At 44.1% G+C, this 19,163-nt stretch overlaps 1 protein-coding gene across 1 annotated transcript in view; it reads right to left on the bottom strand.

Moving 5' to 3' along the window:
* Positions 1–19,163, bottom strand: part of LOC137411497 (chromosome-associated kinesin KIF4A-like) — a 59,843-nt gene that overhangs the window by 16,849 nt on the left and 23,831 nt on the right. Inside the window, exons 12-25 of the mRNA XM_078775240.1 lie at positions 14,710–14,830; positions 14,489–14,542; positions 14,230–14,391; positions 13,994–14,088; positions 13,675–13,819; positions 13,489–13,599; positions 9,068–9,151; positions 8,838–8,951; positions 8,404–8,559; positions 8,233–8,318; positions 7,470–7,596; positions 7,108–7,278; positions 6,953–6,997; positions 6,104–6,148 (exon numbers count right to left, since the gene is read on the bottom strand). Of these exons, the coding sequence (XP_078631366.1) occupies positions 6,104–6,148; positions 6,953–6,997; positions 7,108–7,278; positions 7,470–7,596; positions 8,233–8,318; positions 8,404–8,559; positions 8,838–8,951; positions 9,068–9,151; positions 13,489–13,599; positions 13,675–13,819; positions 13,994–14,088; positions 14,230–14,391; positions 14,489–14,542; positions 14,710–14,830 (1,516 nt within the window). The remainder of the gene's footprint in view (positions 1–6,103; positions 6,149–6,952; positions 6,998–7,107; positions 7,279–7,469; positions 7,597–8,232; positions 8,319–8,403; positions 8,560–8,837; positions 8,952–9,067; positions 9,152–13,488; positions 13,600–13,674; positions 13,820–13,993; positions 14,089–14,229; positions 14,392–14,488; positions 14,543–14,709; positions 14,831–19,163) is intronic.

Below are 19,163 nucleotides of genomic sequence, written 5' to 3'. Positions count from 1 at the left end.
GGGGGGGGGGGGGGGGGAGGAATCGCTGAGTGGTGGCGGAACATCGCATCGCGTCAACGGTATCATCGTCCAACCGAAGTCGCAGTCGTGTTTGCCGCCCCAACCTCCATCGGCAGTATCCAAAGCAGATAAGAAGCGATCTATCCCGTCATCCAGCGATTTAGTTGCAATATACAGCGGTGGGAAACGAGAGGGCCCACCTGCAATCAAGCCTGCAGATCTTTCTGACACTCTTGCAGGCGCAACATCCCTTGCGCAGCGCCGAAATCACGTATGGATTATGACTCGCATGCTGGAACCATGCGACCAGACAATCAGTTCGTGGACTGGTTTCAACATCATGACTAGAGATCGTGTTCAGGTGACGGAAGATGTAGTTGGCTACCTGCCGACTATAAACGCGCCTGCCACAGATATTGCAACAGTGCAAGAAATCCTCAGAGAAGCTCTGAACATCATGTCATCACTTCAGCTTGAGCGTATACCGGTGGTGCTAGACCAGGCACTATTTGCTAAGGCGACCGAAATAGCATGGAAAGATGTCGATCGATATGGAAGAATCGTGCTCATGATGGGGAACTTCCATACCATCTGTAACTTCATGTCGAGCATTGGGAAAATGTTTGGAGATGCAGGCCTTCGGGATGTAGCTGTTGAGTCAGGAGTAATCGCTGAAGGTTCCATCAACAGGGTTCTGGAAGGCAAGCAATACAACCGTGCTGTGCGACTCCACAAGTTGATGTACGAGGCACTAATGCGCATCATTTGGAAGGGCTTCCAGGTGTGGATAGAAAGCAATCATCCTGACAAGGAACCCCAGATTCGAAGCACTGACCTCAAAATTCGCAGCATCAAGGAGGATGTTTGCCACGAGACTCTCGCTGCTGCTCTCGATGATGATTCATGTGTACAGAGCTTTCACATGTTCGCGAAATACCTACATTTTCTGCGAACCAAACATGGAGACCTGGCTCGCTTCTGGATGATGTATATTGATATGGTAGAGACCCTGCTGGGGTTGATTCGGGCGGATAGAGAAGGCGACTGGATGCTTCACTTGGCTTGTGTCAGAAGAGTGATCCCTTGGTGTTTCGCAATGAACAAGGTGAACTATGCTAGATATCTACCAGTGTACTATGCACAGATGACGCAACTCCACGAAACATGCCCCGAGTTGTACAGGCATTTCAATCAAGGCTACTTCTCCGTACAGCTTAGACCAGGGAATCCATTTGCCAGAATCGCTGTTGATCAGACAACAGAAGAAACAGTAAACAAAGATACGCAAACAGCTGGAGGAACACGAGGTTTTAGTCTTCGACAAGGGGCTGTGTCACGATACTATCTAACTGCAGAAAATCGGGCTACTGCACTGAGGCAACTACGAGAAACTATCCTTGTGAATGGCAGCGACATATCTCACGCCAAGCACCCTGACTTGTCTACTTCTCGCATCAAACGTGATGAGTCTGGCGTCACAGCTATCTGTGATCTACTGGAAAATGACTGGACCAATCCATTTGCCGATGATCCGTCATGTCTTCTCAGTATATCTACCGGAGCGGCTGCGAGGGAGGACGTTTCTAATGACCTACTCAACACCCTGCAAAAGGGGGAAGCGGTGTATCAAAGCTTCCAGAAACGTCTTGAAGAGGGAACAGGCTTTCATGACACATTGAACAAGCTAAACTTGAAGACCTTTGGTAAGATCAAGCAGAAAGTTGTGAAGGGCACAAACAAGGAGATCGTCCTGAGAGCTGACAGACAACTGTTTGCCACCATGATACTCATCGCCAAGACAAGGAACCTCGACATGCAACTTGTCCTTTGTCACCCACTAGGGCCGTTACCATGGTCTTTGGCAAACGTTGATGGGTCAATGAAAAAAACGAACAAAGCTGCACTTGCGAAACACATGGAAGGTCTTGTGGAACCAGCCGAGAGCGTTGACAAGCGAAGTGCAACAATAATTGATGCGATGGCTCTCATACAAAAGATGCATGGCGAGAACGACACGTTCGAAGAACTATCTGACCGCATCCTTGCTGCAGCGCTTCACGCTGGTCAAGGCAGTGAGCGCATCGATGTTGTCTTTGACACATACACAGAAGAATCCATCAAAGCAGCTGAGCGTGTGAACCGCGGTTCAAATGAAGGCATCAGTTTCAGCGAGATCAGACCCGCACACAAAATCATGAACTGGCGGCGTCTCCTTGCTTGCAGCCAGACAAAGGAGAAACTGGTTGTGTTTCTGGCGGAGTCGTGGAAACATGAAACAAATCGCGAAAAGCTAGGCAACAGAACACTATGTCACCTGTGGTGAAAAATGTCTGGTACTGACCCGTGATAGGTGGAAGTTGGTGCAAGCACTCGAATGTAGCCACGAGGAAGCAGACACGCGTATGTTTCTCCACGCAAAGCACGCCGCTACCCACTACAAGACGATCATCTTAGTGGCAGATGACACCGACGTTCTGATCATCAGTCTTCATCTCAGCAGAACCATCGATAGTCAGCTCTTCATCAGACGAGGAACAAAGGTTCGAGTCAGAATGATCGACGTTGGAAAGTTGGCTGCGGTATTGGGGTCTGGAGTTTGCAGTGCATTGCCAGGGCTTCATGCATGGAGCGGGTGTGACACTGTGAGTGCTCTGGCTAGCCAAGGAAAGATAAAGGCTTTGAAGCTTGTGCAAGCGAATGAGCTGTATCTTCAAGCATTCACAGATCTGGGATCTTCGTGGAATGTACCAACAGACGTCTTCAATAGCATTCAGGCCTTCACGTGTCAGCTGTACGCCAAGAACACGAAGATCGTCGGTGTTAATTCGCTCCGTTATCACATGTTCTGTGCAAAGAAGGGCCAGATCGAATCTGGACAATTGCCGCCTTGTGAAGACTCCTTGATGCAGCATACGCTTAGGGCCAACTATCAGGCGGCTATCTGGCGACGCAGCCTTGAAAACCTACCAGACGTCCCAACACCATCAGCAGGACATGGTTGGGAACTCGATGATGGCGGTTCGCTCACAATCCGATGGATGGCGGGTCTACCAGCTCCAGATGTCGTCTTGAATCTCATCTCATGCACATGCAGAAGGACGTGTCGACCGTCAGATTGCTCCTGCATACTGAATGGGTTGAAGTGCACTGTTGTGTGTAAGCTGCAGGGATGCTCCAACATGGTGCAGGATGATGCTATCGTGGCTCAGGATGCCAATGACTCTGATGGCGACTCTGATGATTAACTTTGTGTGCACTGTATAATTGTATAGCATATGTTGTTCTCTATTATAATGCAGGCCAAATTGCCTGAAAATCTTTATAGACAGATAAACGGTGTAGCACAATGCATAATTTGGAAAATCATACCAGTGTTGTTTCACTAAAAAAAGTACAAGTCTAATAATAAAATATTGAAAAATATATGATTTTTTTTTCGATAATTGATTTTTATAATAATTAATCTAAAACAAAATGCTTCATATTATTTTTTATTTAGATGGTACACATCGGACGTATATTTAGTCGTCAACCGCACATCGATAGCTAGTATAGAAGTCCAGATACACGTGCAACAATGTACCCCACCAAATGGGCATTTTCGAGCTGGGTGGTTTCAAAGATGGCGTCCATCCGGGCACTAAGCTACCGTTCTCAGATGTCCATCACACCTTTTCTGACACTTGAGACATTGGTCTAATGGAAAATCATAATGAGAATTACTCCCCCCGCCGGAGCATTACTTTTGGTCTGGCTCAAGGACTAGTTTGTTATTCTATCAAGTCTGTAGAGGGAAAAGGCTGCTGCATGCATACCTGAAGGATGAGGGATATTATAGCAGAGGGTGGAGTCATCAGCAAATAGAGGATTCCCCACATTCAGAGACCATATCTTAAGTAATTGATGAAACATGTGTAGTGTATATGTAGGAGGGTGAGAGTCATCGCTTTCGACGAATCGCTTCCGTTTGTTGGCTTGCTCACTGCGCATTGTGCATTGCATAGGTAAAAATGTGTGGTGAGCAGGTGCCAATGAAGTGAAAAAAAAAAATCTGTGCAGAGAAGCAATTAAAGTGAGAGATGTGTGCTATCCCTCTCCCTCCGTTTCTTTGAGCATCGTTAGCTGCAGGTGCAGTAAATGCAACATGAAGTCTGATGCACATATGTGCAGCAGACTGGCCAGGTCGTCAGTATGATGACAGCTGCCCTTGATGTCCAAAGTGAACACAGCTGACTGCAGATGCTGCACAGTAATGCCTAAAGTGGTGCCACCACCATCTTTCATGGGCACATTTATCCACGACTAGCAGGAGTACTCGGTGTTGCCGGGAGGAGAGGGGGAGAGGGAAGGGGGTTGAGGGAGGAAGCAGGAGAGGGAGGGGTGAGGAAGGGAGTGGGGGGGTGGGGGGGGAGGCAGGAGTGTAAGAGGGAGATTAGGGGAGAGAGAGGGTAAAGATATACTACATATATTTTGGAGGGGGGAGGGTGGCTTTGACAGTTTGATAGGCCCCTCCATTTTGGGGTTAGGGGGGAGGGAGGGGGGGAGGGAAATGAAAAAAATTCACATGTAAATAGTGCTCAGTGTTGCCCAGGTAAAAAAAGGAAATTGTAATACCCTCTGCCATCATCACCAGTTGGAGGTACACATTTATAGAGAATTTACACCCCTCTCCCAGTCCCCACATCCCGAATGTGCACTCTTGCAGTTCACTCACTGATGAATGAGGCTGCCCCACCTCCCCCCCCCCCCCCCCCCCCACAGGCACCGTCGTATTTGTATTTGTACCCCGAGTAAAGTATGAAAGCGTTTATAGCTGGAGTAACCGGCGTTGCTCAAGCGTTGCTCAAGTGAAATGAGGGCAAATATAACGGAAAAACAATTACATCCAAATCATAATCCATCACAGATGTCAAATCATCATTTTATCTTTTCGTTGAATGTATGCTGGTGACTGTGGCATTCATCACGTTTGAGTCAAGTATGATGACGTTCAGGAAGAAAAAAAACCTTATCACAAACTTCGAACGCTTCCGGAATGATTGTATTTGTGTTCAAATGTCTAGTAATTGTTTTGTATTTATGCGAATGTGTACTTGTATATAACTGTCAGTAATCAAAAAGGCTTAGGCACGATAGAGCGATTTTTAAAAAAAACAGCTACCCTGCTACCCATATGTGTATACGTCTTTCAATCATGAGCTGTTCGCTGGGGTTGAGGTATGCAATATACATATGGTCTCCATTTTAAATATTTCACAAGCTGTAAATATCCCACATATTGCAGCAGACTGCAGGGCATTACATCCCACCCATTTGCTCTTTTCCATGAAATAATCTTTACCTTTTGTTGGTACACGACAGATCCACACCCGATTGGGTTATGTGCACCTTTTTGCAGAATTTATACAAAAGGTATTGCCACCTTTTTGGTCTGATGGGTGTTGTACCTTTGATTTTTCACTTGCTTTGTTTTATAATCTTGAATCTTTTTTCCTCTCTCGAAAGTATTCTGGGATTTAACTTTCAAATGAAAAGTATTAAATAAAAGTGATTAATTTAAAGGCCGAATACTTGTGATAATTTCCCCAATACCCTCACTATCAATTTCCATCCAATGATGTTGAGGATTAGAATACATCTGATCATGCAATTCATGCGTTCGATCTACAGACAAGAATCTATCACCATCGCCTGCTCAAGCTTGGCCATCCTGTATAACCGATACGTTTCCTCTCATTGCACCCGGATTGCTGTCCCACTAAGTGCAATGCATTCTACCTTATGCCACCTCGCTCCACCACATTTGGTAAACAAAACCATTACCATTAAAATAAAAGTTTTTTTTGGAATGAGCATTTTTTGGTGTTTGAAGCACAACAATAAGTGGTAGGATTACGTTTTATAGGCAAAGACCATTAAATCAGCAATCTATTTAAACGTTGCACACGCAGACATGACCAACTTGCATAACACACCAAGAATAAATCACATTTGCAACTTAAATGCACCACAACACAAGAGATATACCAAAGACAATGGTCAACTTTCAACCTCAAAGGAAGAGACAGGTAAAAGATTACTTTGGAATTTATGAAGGCCTAACCTTTGGAGGGGTTTTTGGCTCATCGGAGACATTCAAAGCTTTCTGCTGAAAAACCCAGAAACAAAGAAAAACAAAGTGATTTCGACCATACAAGCTGTAAATCGACAAAAACACAAATCGACATTGAAGCAAAACAATAAGAGTTCCCTTATAAGGAACTTCATTCCATGCAGGAGGCCATTAGGCCCATCAAGCCTATGCAATAATAGACAACCTATGGTTGTTCCTCTGCCACGTCTTTTTAAATGCTTGAGGATTAACATAAACAAAAATTGGAAACTCACTTGTATGTGGCAATCACAAGTAATGACAGTTTGCATGACAATCTTTACCCCCTCGCCCCAAGCCCACCCCAGCAGTATGCAGACATGGCTGGGACAGCAAAACAGCCAATTAAGCAAGTGAAAATATTGAAATTTGATGGAAACATGCTGTTCCTTTGGTTTTGAAAGTATTTGATCATGAACAGACTCATTTGGCATGAGTGGAGTTGGGTCGACCATCCCATCTCCAAATGTGGCACAAAAATTGTTGGCACAGTTCATGCAATCTGGGAGGTCAAATTTCCCAAAAAATAAAATAAAAAACAGCCAACCACCTTTGCCATTTAACTTGAAGATATGGACGTAACCACTAGTTATTCTACATCGTTGTTTATATAGAAAGGGAAGAGTTGGAAGTACCTTTATTATAAAAGTTCCACCATTTTTGCATAATCTATTGTGCAGAAGATGCCTTGGATTTTAGGCTTAGCAAAGTAACATCTTTTTTGGAACAAAAGTGCATCTGCCATTTATACACCCAGAAATAAAAAGTTCTCAGCCACAAATTCTGAAAGGCAGAAGTTACCTTGTCTTCTGCTTCTTGTTGTCGCTGATTTAGCAGGATCATCATCTGTTGGAAAAAGGGAGGTGCTTAAAGGTGGTTAACATTGCTTCAATAGCATAATATCAAAGTTGAACACCAGAGCCAGAATTTACCATCCACCACCTGACATGTAATACCTGATCTTGATGTTCTTGAGCTTGTGCGGAGAGTTGGGCCAGGGATAGTGCTGCGGCCTCGCTTGCTTGCTGTCGCTCCTGTGACACCTGCTTCTGGAGCTGGTCAAACTGCTTGGTGAACTCAACCACTTCTTTTTCCTTAACCCCACACCGCACCCGTGTGGCAACCACCTGGAGTGAAACATCAAATATACACACCACCCACAAAAATTAGTGGAGTGTACCATTCCTTATTCATCTGAAGAGAGAAAAATAATAATAATAATAATAATAAGGATTTATATAAGAAGCAAGGAGAATAATTTTTATTCTTTTAAATAAAGGAGAGGGATCTTCCCTACGCAGAGAAAAGGCTCTCGTACCTCCTTCATAAGCCACTTGAGGGCAGACTTAGCCTCAATAATCAAGCTGAAGCCATCCCAAAATCGCACACGCTCATCACCATCCGCATCAGACAGCTTTTGTTGCAGGTCAGCAATCTGTGCAGACCTGTGGAGGAAGTTTTAAAATAAACTTGGCAAAAAAAAAAAACAACAAAAACATGCGTTACGCCTAGGTCCCCCGTCGTTGAAGTGATGCGAGTTGACAAAGTGGAAGATGCAAGGCGGAAATCTTGGATTTTGACGTGGTGACCCAATTTTCAATAGCGTTCTTCCTTATGCGTAGATACACCCATACACCAGATTAGAAGTTAGTAGTTCGTTTATTTTTCAAGATATTTCGCTCACAAGGTTCAGACATATATATATGGTGGTGGCCATCTTGGATATTGACGTGGCGACCCAATTTTCAATAGGGTTCTTCGTTATGCCTAGATACACCCACAAGCCAGATTAGAAGTTGGTACTTCGCTTATTTTTCAAGATATTCCGCTCACAAGGTTCAGACATACATGGCGGTGGCCATCTTGGATTTTGACGTGGGTTGCACCCACACACCAAATTAGAATTCGGTCCTTCGCTTACGCACGCACGGAAGGGAAAACCATAGTCCCCCTTTCGCTCCGCGGTGCGACGGGGGACAAAAAAAACCTTGCATTGAGAATCACTGGTTGGACAAATTATATGAAAAACTGGCAGGATGCAATGATCGAAATACTTGATTCGTAGACAGTAAAATATGTACCTCAGTTCCATCTCAGTTTCCAAACTTTTGATCTGCTCGTCAATGTCACAATCCTGTTCGAGTTCCCTGCTGATGAACGTTCTTCGCTACAGATGACAAATAGACAGAGGTGAGTGACAAATGACTTGGTTAAAACTTGATTTCTAAATTCACTTGATCACATGACCTTACCCGAGATTTTTTAATAGGCAGGTAAATGTCCTCCTTGTTGTGCTGCAGCTGTGCCAAATCCCGTGCAAGCAGCTTGCGGTCATCCAAAAGGTCACCGAGGTGACATCTTGCCTCCTCCATACTTACCAAGACCTCTACCTCATTGGTCAACAAGCCCTGAGGTCAAAGCAATCAGCATGAAAAAAAAAAACCCAGGTTTTTAGAAATGCCAACATACCAAACCCTCAACCTTGGCATTAAAACATGAAGCTAGCACCAACTACAAGCTTTCCATCTCATGAGAATGGTTATAGAGGTATTTGGATCCACATACAGTACACCCAAGATTATTAAATGATTCATGTAATGACTTGCAATTCCTCCCCCCACCTTTCCTCCCTCCCCTCAAGATACATAATGTTAATCAAAAATTCTGGTTATCAGAAGATGAAGACCTTGATCCGAGCAGCCATTCCTTCCTTGCTCCTCTGCTGCTGTCCCTTGCGTTGCTCCCCAGCTTCCTTCTGCCGCTGCATTGCATCTCTCAACCGGCGCTTTGCAGCAGCTGCCTAGATAAGACAATGACACACAAGGGGTAACAGCCGTGGCATTCAACCCAAGGAAGGGCAATTTTGGCTTGGTCAAAATTCCTGCAGCCCTTTGGCCGCTAAAGACCAAGGCTCACCTCTTCAGTTTTGCGTCGAAGAACAGCCGCCTGCTTTTCATAGCCCCTCTCCATCTTCAGCACCTCAAACTGGCGCTTTCTATCCTAAAAAGTGTACATCGGTTTAATTTATTTAAAAAAAAAAAAAAAAAAAAAAAAAAAAAAAAAGACATGAACAAGGAGGAGTTTTCCTTGGTTGGGTGATGCAAGAATGGCAGGCCCTTTCTATATGGCCCAAAAATAGAGGCCTACTCCACAATTGCTTGGATCTCTCCCTTTGAAAAAAACCACTGCATCCTAAGATGACATATATCCAACAGAAACCTTTCATTGGCTATCTTGGAGGAGCTCAACTCCCTCGGGCTTTTGTACACCACTCCTTTCCTATGCCATCTCCAGGCGCTTTGTATAACGTCACTGCCGGGCACCGAAGGGGGCTCGGCAATGACGCACGCTGAAAGGGAGCACTCAGTTTTCACTCTGGTTGTTTGTTTTCTTGTTTTCTTTCTTGGTTGTCCGGGCGATATCTCAGCCATCCTTTGAACTGGGAAGCTGAAATTTCGGCACAATCGTGAGCAAGTACTTTGTCAAAAACTATTTTTTTGTTTTTTGATTAATCAATTAATTGATGAGTTATTTAATTATTAGCGATTAATTAAGCACTTATTTATTTCCTTTCTCTTCTGGCCATGATCTCAGGCACTTCTTGAGTGAGGAGGATGATATTTGGACATGCCAATGACAGTGGTTTGGCTGTAAAATATATTTTTGATTAATCAATTAATCGATTAATTATTTATCGATTGATAAATGAATTATTTAATTTCTTTATTTATGACTTATTCAATTAAATTTCTAAAAGTTACATCTTCAGATGAAGCACTGCTGGTTTAGTTATGCTATTAGCCAATTGATTAAGAAATATTTTATGACAACCTCTTATTGATTTTAATTATGCAATTAATCAAATATTGTGCACCTCGCCCTCCAAATACAGTCCCTGAGCTGCACTGCGGTATTGCCGGATGCCGGAGGCTCCCCGGCAATGCCGCGCTGGAGGATATTTAATTATTTGGCATGGGGGCGGTGTACTTCAAATGTATCTGTACTTGTTTTCTTTCTTGTTTGTCCGGGCGATATCTCATCCATCCTTTGAGCTAGAAAGCTGACATTTTGGGCACAATAGTGAACAAGTACTTTATCAAAAACGGTATTTTTGGTTTTTTGATTAATCAATTACTTAATTATCGATTAAGTACTTATATATTTCCTTTCTCTTCTGGGCGTTATCTCAGGCACCTTCTGAGTTAGGAAGCTGATATTTGGACATGCCAATGACCAAGTGATTTGGCTGTAAAGGCCATTTTTGATTTATTGATTAATCAATTAATCGATTAATTAATTATTTGATTAATGACTATTATTTTTCTTTTTTTGGTAGTTAGATTCAGATGAAATGGTGGTGGTTTGTGTGTTATTTTAGCCTATTGATTAATAATTTAATTTTTTAATGATTATTATTTATTTATTTTCATTATTAATCATTTATTTATTTTCTCTCATCTGGGCAATATCTCGGGCACCTTTTGAGCTCGGAAGCTGATATTTGGACATTGTGACCAATTGATTTGGCTGTAAAGGGTATTTTTACTTTATTGAGTAATGAATTAATTGATTATATCGATTAATAAATTAATTATTAGATTTTTTTATTAAATTGCTTATTTAATTAAATTTCTAAAAGTTACATCTTCGGATGAAGCACGAGTGGTTTAGTTATGCTTTCTCTAAGCCAATTGATTAAGAAAATATTTTAGGACAATCTTTCATTGATTTTAATTGTGCAATTAATCAATCAATTATTGTGCGCCCCTCCCTCCAAATAGTCTCTATGAGCTGCACGGCGGTATTGCCAGGCGCCGGGGGATATTTAATTATTTAGCTTGGGGGCGGTGTACTTTGAATTTAACTGTACTTGTTTATCTTTTTTTACCTCTGCCACCAAAGGTGGATGCAGGTTATGTTGCACACTGCTCCTTTCCTATTCCATCTCCATGTACAGCATGACGTCATTGCTGGGCACCGAAGGGGGCCCGGCGATGACGCCCGCTGAAAGGGAGTACTCACTTTTCACTCCAGTTTTTCTTGCTTTCTTGTTTGTCCAGGCGATATATCAGCCATCCTTTAAGCTGGGAAGCTGAAATTTCAGCACAATAGTGTGCACATGCTTTGGCAAAAACCGTATTTTTTGTTTTTTGATTAATCAATTGATTGATCAGTTTACTTGATAAATCTATAATAGTCTTATTTATTTCCTCTCAACTCAGCAATATCTCACTTTTTAAGTTACAGATTTGGATGAAACGGTGGTAGTTTCGGTATTCTATCAGCCAATTGATTAATTTAATTATCTTGCGATTATTTATTTTCATTTTAATCACTTATTTATTTTCTCTCATCTGGGCAATAGCTCAGAAATCACTTTTGAGCTAGCAAGCTGGTATTTGGACATGGTGACCAATAGATGTGGCTATAAAGGATATTTTTGATTTATTGATCAATTAATCGATTAATTATTTAATTTTGATTAATTTGCAAAAAGTTACATCTTCGGATGAAACTGGTGGTTGAGGTGTGCTATTAGCCAATTAAGAAATTATTTTACAATTATCATTTATTGATATTAATTACGCAATTAAATCAATCAATTATTGTACACCTCTCCCTCCCAATACCATCTATGTGCTGCATAGTGGAATCGCCGCATGCCCGAGAAAGTTATTAATTGGCATGGGGGCGGTGTACTTTGAATGTATCTGTACTTGTTTTCACTCCTGTCTGTCTGTCTGAGCAGGATATTTCAAAAAGTTTCAAGTTGGACAATTCCAGACGTGCATAGGCTGACAAGGCAAAATTGATTAGATTTTGGAGAAGATCCAAATTCAGATTCGAGAATTTAAGTGATTCTTCACCATCAAGAGATAGGACCAAAAAATGATATATGGCACGATACCTCAAGTTGTGGACAGGTTATGATAAAATTTGGTGGATAATTTGGTTTGATGACATGAGCAAGCCGATTAGATTATGGTTCAGTTCCGGAAGCAGATCTGGTCCATTAGTGGGTTACAACATGTAAAGTGTTCAGCCTGGTGGGGGTAGGCACTCTACCGAGTGCAGTTCTACTATATTTCTGTACTACTGACAGACCCAACGGTGGCGCTGTTGGTGATGCTGTAGTCTACATCCGGAGCTCCCCTTTCCTTCAGCTCTGCCCCAATATGTCCCTCATCAACAAATCAATATGGAACATCTCGAAATGCATGTTTACATGTGGTACAAAAGCCTCTCAAATGTGGTCAAAATTTGCATATGAAGCTCTCTCAACTTCAACTCCTTCCCCAATTTGTAACCACTTCAAATGCCATCATTCCATTCCATCTTGCTCCATTGTGACATTCCTTATACCACCGTCCATAGTACTTGAACTGACACGACATTTGGCATCATGCAAGCTATTCAATTTACAACCCATATGAGGATAATGCAAGAATACTTCATCGTTTCACCAAAAAGCCACTCCAGTAATCATTCTAAGGAATACGAGGATGGTCTCTAAATGGGAATTATATTTTTCAAACCTAAGTCTTCCTAAATTTATAAACTGCACACAAGGCCTTCAACCTAATACAGTACATGCCATGGAATAATGTTACCCAGTGGACTGGTACTGCTGCTTCCCCTTTGCCAACCACCCCCCTGCTCCCACTCCTCCCACCCCACCTCCACTCACCACCCCCAAGCACCTTTGATATAGAATGTGAGCGTCATCGATATCCATGACAAGAGGCAGTCTTACGGCATGCTACATGTGCACTGTAGCCTGGTCGGTAGGCTTGCAGTCTTTTACTGGCTCCTCTTGACATCACCAATCTACTGCCCCTCAAAATCATACACACAATCAGAAACTAACACGTTACCCTCCCAAAGTTCAAAACCAAAAGTTGAAGTTTACTACCATTCATTCATGCCCCTTGACTCTTGCATGTGAAAGACTTCTGAAATGTTGTTTCTTGTACTTTGACAAGACCGTCTGCAGCCCACCTTATTTTCTCCCATTTCTAAATTTGCTGAGATACCCCCCCCCCCTCCCCCCCTCCCGCTTGCACCAGAAACCCCTCCTTGAGCAGTGGTATATGTATCCATTGGTCTACCGGTATCCCATTTCCTTCACTGCGGCTCTCGATTCTTTGCCCCATTGCATGAGCTTTGATACCTTATAAAATATATGCAAATAAATTTATTACCTGATGTTGCTGAAAAATAATCTCCAACATTATTTTAGACTCGGCAAAATATTCACAATCAAAACAAGCTTCATAGCTAGATAGCCAACCAAACTTCTGGTCTATGCTTTCCAAAGTCTCATTGCACAAGCTGACCTTCTGCTTGAGCTGTTGAACCTCATGATCCTTTTGTACACGCCACTGACGGAACTTGTCTGAATCATCTTTCATACGCTTGAGTAGATGTACACGTTGGCTTTTCATTACCTGAAGATGGGGAAACATCAACCACCGGCCTGGCCAAGATAAATCAATTTTTCAAACTACAGTGCAACCCATTACCTGGATCTCATCATTGAGTTTGGAGACCGTTTTGTCAGAACTCTGCTTGTGCTTGAGGAGCTTAGTTTGCTCAACAATTTTCTTCTTCAGCGACGCCATTTCACTTTCCAGGTCCTGCAGCCTTTTCCGACGCTTCTCACTGATCCTTGAATGAAAATGGCAGTGACACATTATGAAGAATTTTTTTATTTTTTATTCTCCCATACTAGAATAACTTTTGGGTCACATGGCAATGTTGACAACGTTGCCTTTCCAAAACCTGCAGACTTGATATTTAATCCAATATGGATAAGGATCAGGGTACATTAACAATTCATACTTGGCATGGATGGATTCTTTCTTGGCCGCAGCGTGTTGCTCCTCTTTCTCAAGCTGAAGGTTTTCAACTTTTTTTTCTAGTTCCAAAAGATTATCCTGATGAAAGAGGGGTGGGCCCCTTGTAAAAAATGGTACACATTTATTTTTAAACCTGAATGCCCAATAATCCAAAGGAAAAAAAACAAAAATTAAAACCCAAAAAAATAAAAACCCATCACACTATGCATTTCCATTTACCTGGTAACTGCCATTAACTGCAAGCACGGTCGTGTCAACTAGCGCGACACGGCGAGCCAGCTCTTCCTTCATGGCCAGTGTTTGGTCCAATTGCAGCAGCTCTCGAGACAACTCTGCCTGTCGCTCGGCATGTTGCACTGAGAAAGACTCATCACCTGAACCCTACAGCAGAAATAAAACATAAAACGTGAGAATTCCCACAAAGTAGAATAAGCACCTGCACTAAACAAAAAGTAAATTAAATAACAATTTTTAAAACCTCAGAAATCTCATTTGCTGGCATGTTGATATCCTGCACCAGGTCATCATAATCCTAAGGGGAAGAATAAGAAAAGTCAAAAGGGGAGGCAGACCAGGGAAGGAGAAGAGAAAACCGGACATAATGGTTACAGACGTCGATTAAAAAATTCACTCAATACATTAAGTGGGGAGTGAATGTGACAAATATGCAGATTAAGAACACTCGTTACTCCAAAATACCTCCAGCTCAGTGATCTTGCTCTGAAGGTTCTGCAGAAGTTCAAACGGTTTTCTCAGCTCAATTCCTCCATTTGCAACCATATCCAATGACTCTGCAAATGCACTGATGTCCACACCACACCTGCAAGAAACAGCACAGCCAGGTACCTAACACACAGTTCCAACTACTCAGCAGACAAAAACCCAGCTGTCCAGTTGGATTGATAGCAATTCAATGATAGCATCTGATAGCGTAACTGTGCGGTACTATAACAGTGCAATCTTTAAATGCAAATATTTTAAAGCCACTTTCTACTGTATTTGGTGCTAATCGCACTACTGATTAACATACCTGCTATTTGTTACACGCTGGGTCAATTATTCGAGTTAAGGAACATTTTGCATGGCAACAAGATTTATCAATCATCAATATAGAAACACACCAACAAAAAAAATAAAAAATAAAAAATAAAAATAAAAACCTACCAAAGAAAACCAGAACATGTGCTTGCATTATCTCAGGCTATCCCCAGAATGCACACAGGACTACACTAGTTAAATGCAAAAATGACAAGTAAACAAACAATATTTCACCTCAGTACTTGGTCAAGCCTCCGACAGCATGTAAATTAATTGTCCTGGTTGGCAGAAATAGCTAAGGGATTCTACCGCTACCTGGTCTTGAGCAACACAAATCGATAAAGGTTTCAACCAATTCCAAGGTTTTGGCAGGATGAAGTTAATATTGGGCCTTAAGGGATCTGGGAAAAAGATTAATGCATCGTTTCCTCTTCCAGATTCTGATAGAGACATGTGACATGTAGCACAATCCTCCTGAAATATATGGGAATCAAATCTCAGTAAGCCACCTTGATACTGTTACGGATCGCGGTTTAGATGTTATGATGGACCGAGCGGATGGTCCACCGCGACCTAACAGTTCCCACGATTCTTCCCCAACTCACCCGATTCGCCCAGACGTTGGCCAAATCGCGCTACGCTAAATCAATGATTGGAAAGGACACAACGACTGGGATAAATGAAACGACGCAAGGGGTACAGTTCTCAAGACCTCCGGAGGAGGATATAATTAGTGGTGGAGAAAAGGGGTAGATTACAAGGTAGAGTGAGGTAAAAGACACAGAAGAGATAGGCACTTAGATACAATCTTATCTATCCCAGACAGACCACAGACAAACGGAACAAGGCTGACTTACACAGGGATTGATGGCAGGGAAGGACAGGTCGGTTGATAGCACAAGGTGCACCTTGGCTCGGGGACAGGATCAAGCACGGTCCAAAAGATGCAGGGAGGCCTCACAGCGCTCGGAGGTGGCGTCTTTCTTTCTCCAAGCTCAGCGCGCATCTGACGTCACCTCCCTCTTCCTGCGCATGCTCAGCGGGGAGTGACACGCCCTCGGCTGGTTGGCTCCGCCCCAGATGGGACCGGTCCGCCGCTTCTATTGGGTGCGGGGGTTACCGGGCTCCGCCCTCGACGAGGAGCTGACAAGGAGCCCCTATTTGGTAACCCCGTCGAGCACATGTTCGATGGCGGCTCGTTGGAAAGGCCTGGTGCCCTCCCAACACCCCCTACCAACCAAGCCGGAGTGAGGACGCGCACTCCCAGCGCCCGCCGCTGCTGTTGTTGTTGTTGTTGTTGTTGTTGTTGTTGTTGTTGTTGTTGTTGCTGAACCGTGAGGAAGAGCTGCGGGGAGGTATTGGGAGGTCCTAAACTTCCTAACGGTGCCATACAATCACATTCTGGTGCAACGAAGGGTCAGAATTAATGGAAACGAATCCTTAACTGACAGACTAAGAATAACTAGCAAGATGTCCTATAGTTGTCTACGTGAGATGTGGTGGACCTGGATGCGACATTTAATGGGGGGAAATAGGGGGAGGTCGGGTCTACAGAGTGTTGTTTACAGAAAATGGGACTAGGGAATGGGGGATTGGGGATAGTTGGGAAGTATTGAGGAAATAGGGGAATATTTACAAGCTGATATGGATGGATGCAAATCCCATATCCGCAACAATACAATGGGAGAAGATAAACCCACTACAATCTGTCCACACATACAAACAAGTCCCCACACCCCAAAAGCATGTCAGACACCAAGGCACCAGCCATTGCCAAATATCGCCACATGAGATCCCATTGGCCCACATATGCACATGGGCCAAAACCCTGCACACCCCCACCCCACCCCACCAAACCCACCTTCCCCCACCCCCCAAAATGAAAAACCCACAATAGGACCCCAGCCCCAAAAACCCACCACGACTCACGGCCCCACCAATAAACCCCCTAACAGGCCAGGGCTGTGGACGCAGCCACCAACCCACCACTCCCCCTGGCCAGAAAACAGTCACGTGTCAGGACACTGATAGAAAAGATCTCGATCCGTAAACAGTCACCAGCTCCCAACCTCAGACACCAGCGCTCCAGCTCCCCCCACCCCAACATCCCAGGGGCCAGGACCCCTTCCAAATTAACCATGTGCAGGGCCAGGGGCCTGGACCACAAACCCACATGCCAAATCCCTTCCCTTCCACAAGCTAGGGCCCTGGCCACCCAGTCAAAATAAAATAAAACTCCACCATGTACATTGACCACTTCCCCTCGACACCAAACCCACGATGAACCAGGGCCATGGTCCCTCAGCACAGAAACAATCTAGGGTTCCTGCCCCAACAAACATGGCATGCGTTAGGGCCCCTGCACGCAAATACAACGTGCCAGGGCCACAGCACCTATTCACAAACCTGCCACCCCTCCAAAACCATACATGTGCCCCAACCACCACACCCACAGGCCTTGCCTCCCACCAACGCCATCCCCATCAAAAGCCAGAACACTAGTCCCCAGCTACCAAACGCACCACACACAGCAACCAAAACACCATGTACAAGGGTTTAAAATGTATTGATCATAGCATAAAATCCTTAGTTGCAATTTTATTTTAATTTTTTTTTTGCTGCCTGGCCTTATCAGTCGCACTGCCTTAACATTAGATGCAAAGAGTGGGGAGGGGGTGGGGAGGTTTAGGGATGAGGTGAGTGAGGATACCACACTAGTTGGGGTGTATGGGGAGGAGTGAAAAGCATTGATAAAAGGGATTCATTCCTACTTGAAACCAAAGTGACTAACATTTACTATTCTTGGCCATGCTTTAACAAAAGGGCATAGAGGAGAGTGGCCAATTTGAGGCACAAAGTGCATGTAGCACGATATAAATGTTCATAAACCAAGTGCATCTTGATGAATCTACAGTAGTCACGCGACCGCCTTTGATTAATATGAGGCGGTCACGGATGCCGATCGCAAAGGCCTTAACCACTGATGCGAAAACTCAATGGTGGATTCCAGAACTAAAAGCTACACCAAGCACGTGGGATGGAGGGGAGAGGCGAGACCCCTTGCAGTCTTACCTGTTCTCGGGGCGTCTCCAATGCTGCTGCAAATTAAAGAAATCACACGGAAAACTGCGTTCAGGAATATATACAGAAAAATAATAAGGGTTTATTGCAATAAGAACCGGGACAGGGAAACGCGACGATAAACCTCAGTCCTAATTTGGGATCCCCCACACACATCAAATACAAGAACAAAGGAATGGAATACGAAAGAAACATGTTCGTTATGTAAAGTAACAGCGGAGCTCGGGCTTTTCTGGTCTTTGTCATCTTGTTCTTGGCTGCCGTCCATCACGGCTCCATTCGGCCCCGATGTACCCATGAGGCCTCGCTCCAATCTCCACAAGCGACGCGAAGGCCCGAGCCAGCGCCCACTCCGTTCCCACACGAGGTCCCTTGCTCCAACTCCAAAGCACCGAGCACCACAAGAGACTGCCAGAGCACGAGCGTAGATGTCCAAACACCAAGAGAGCAACTCAACTACTGGTCAACTCAGGCCATGTCCTGCGAACCAACTGCCGCGCAACTGCTCTGAACCAACAACTCTTTCAGACTCAAGATCGCACCGGGACTGCCAGGGCCAGGAATCTGCACGCAGAGTTCCGCGCGCTCTTTTTATAACCTCGGCCGGTGACGTCAGCCTAAGCGCGGCACCCGACCAGAGCCTCGTAACTTCCCGCCCTTTGTCGACCCGCTTCGCGCCTTCCGCGTCCATTCGCGCCAACAGGTCACAGCCCTCTTGGGCATGGTACTCAAGGTGGATAGGCCTGTCAGAGGTGTACATGGCGGCGGCCATGCGGCGGTGTCCTGGCCTGGTTTCTTCCTAAGCCACATCAGGGAAGGGCGTTATTTAGTGTTGCGCTAATGATCCGTCGGAATGTCTATGTTGGTCTGCAGTGCCAAAAGGGACAAAGGTTTGGCTAACCAGGTGAGGACACACAGGGGCGCTACTCTTTAATCCCTACACTACTTGACACACGAACCTCCTGGTAGGTTCACAAGTATACTCCTTACCCGACAAAACGCCTACACATGAACTTATTACAGGTAGTTTTACT

This window comes from Myxine glutinosa, chromosome 1 (assembly GCF_964187855.1).
Source record: "Myxine glutinosa chromosome 1, kmMyxGlut1.1, whole genome shotgun sequence".
NCBI classification, from domain to species: Eukaryota; Metazoa; Chordata; class Myxini; order Myxiniformes; family Myxinidae; genus Myxine; species Myxine glutinosa.
This window is presented reverse-complemented; position numbering and strand designations above follow the sequence as displayed.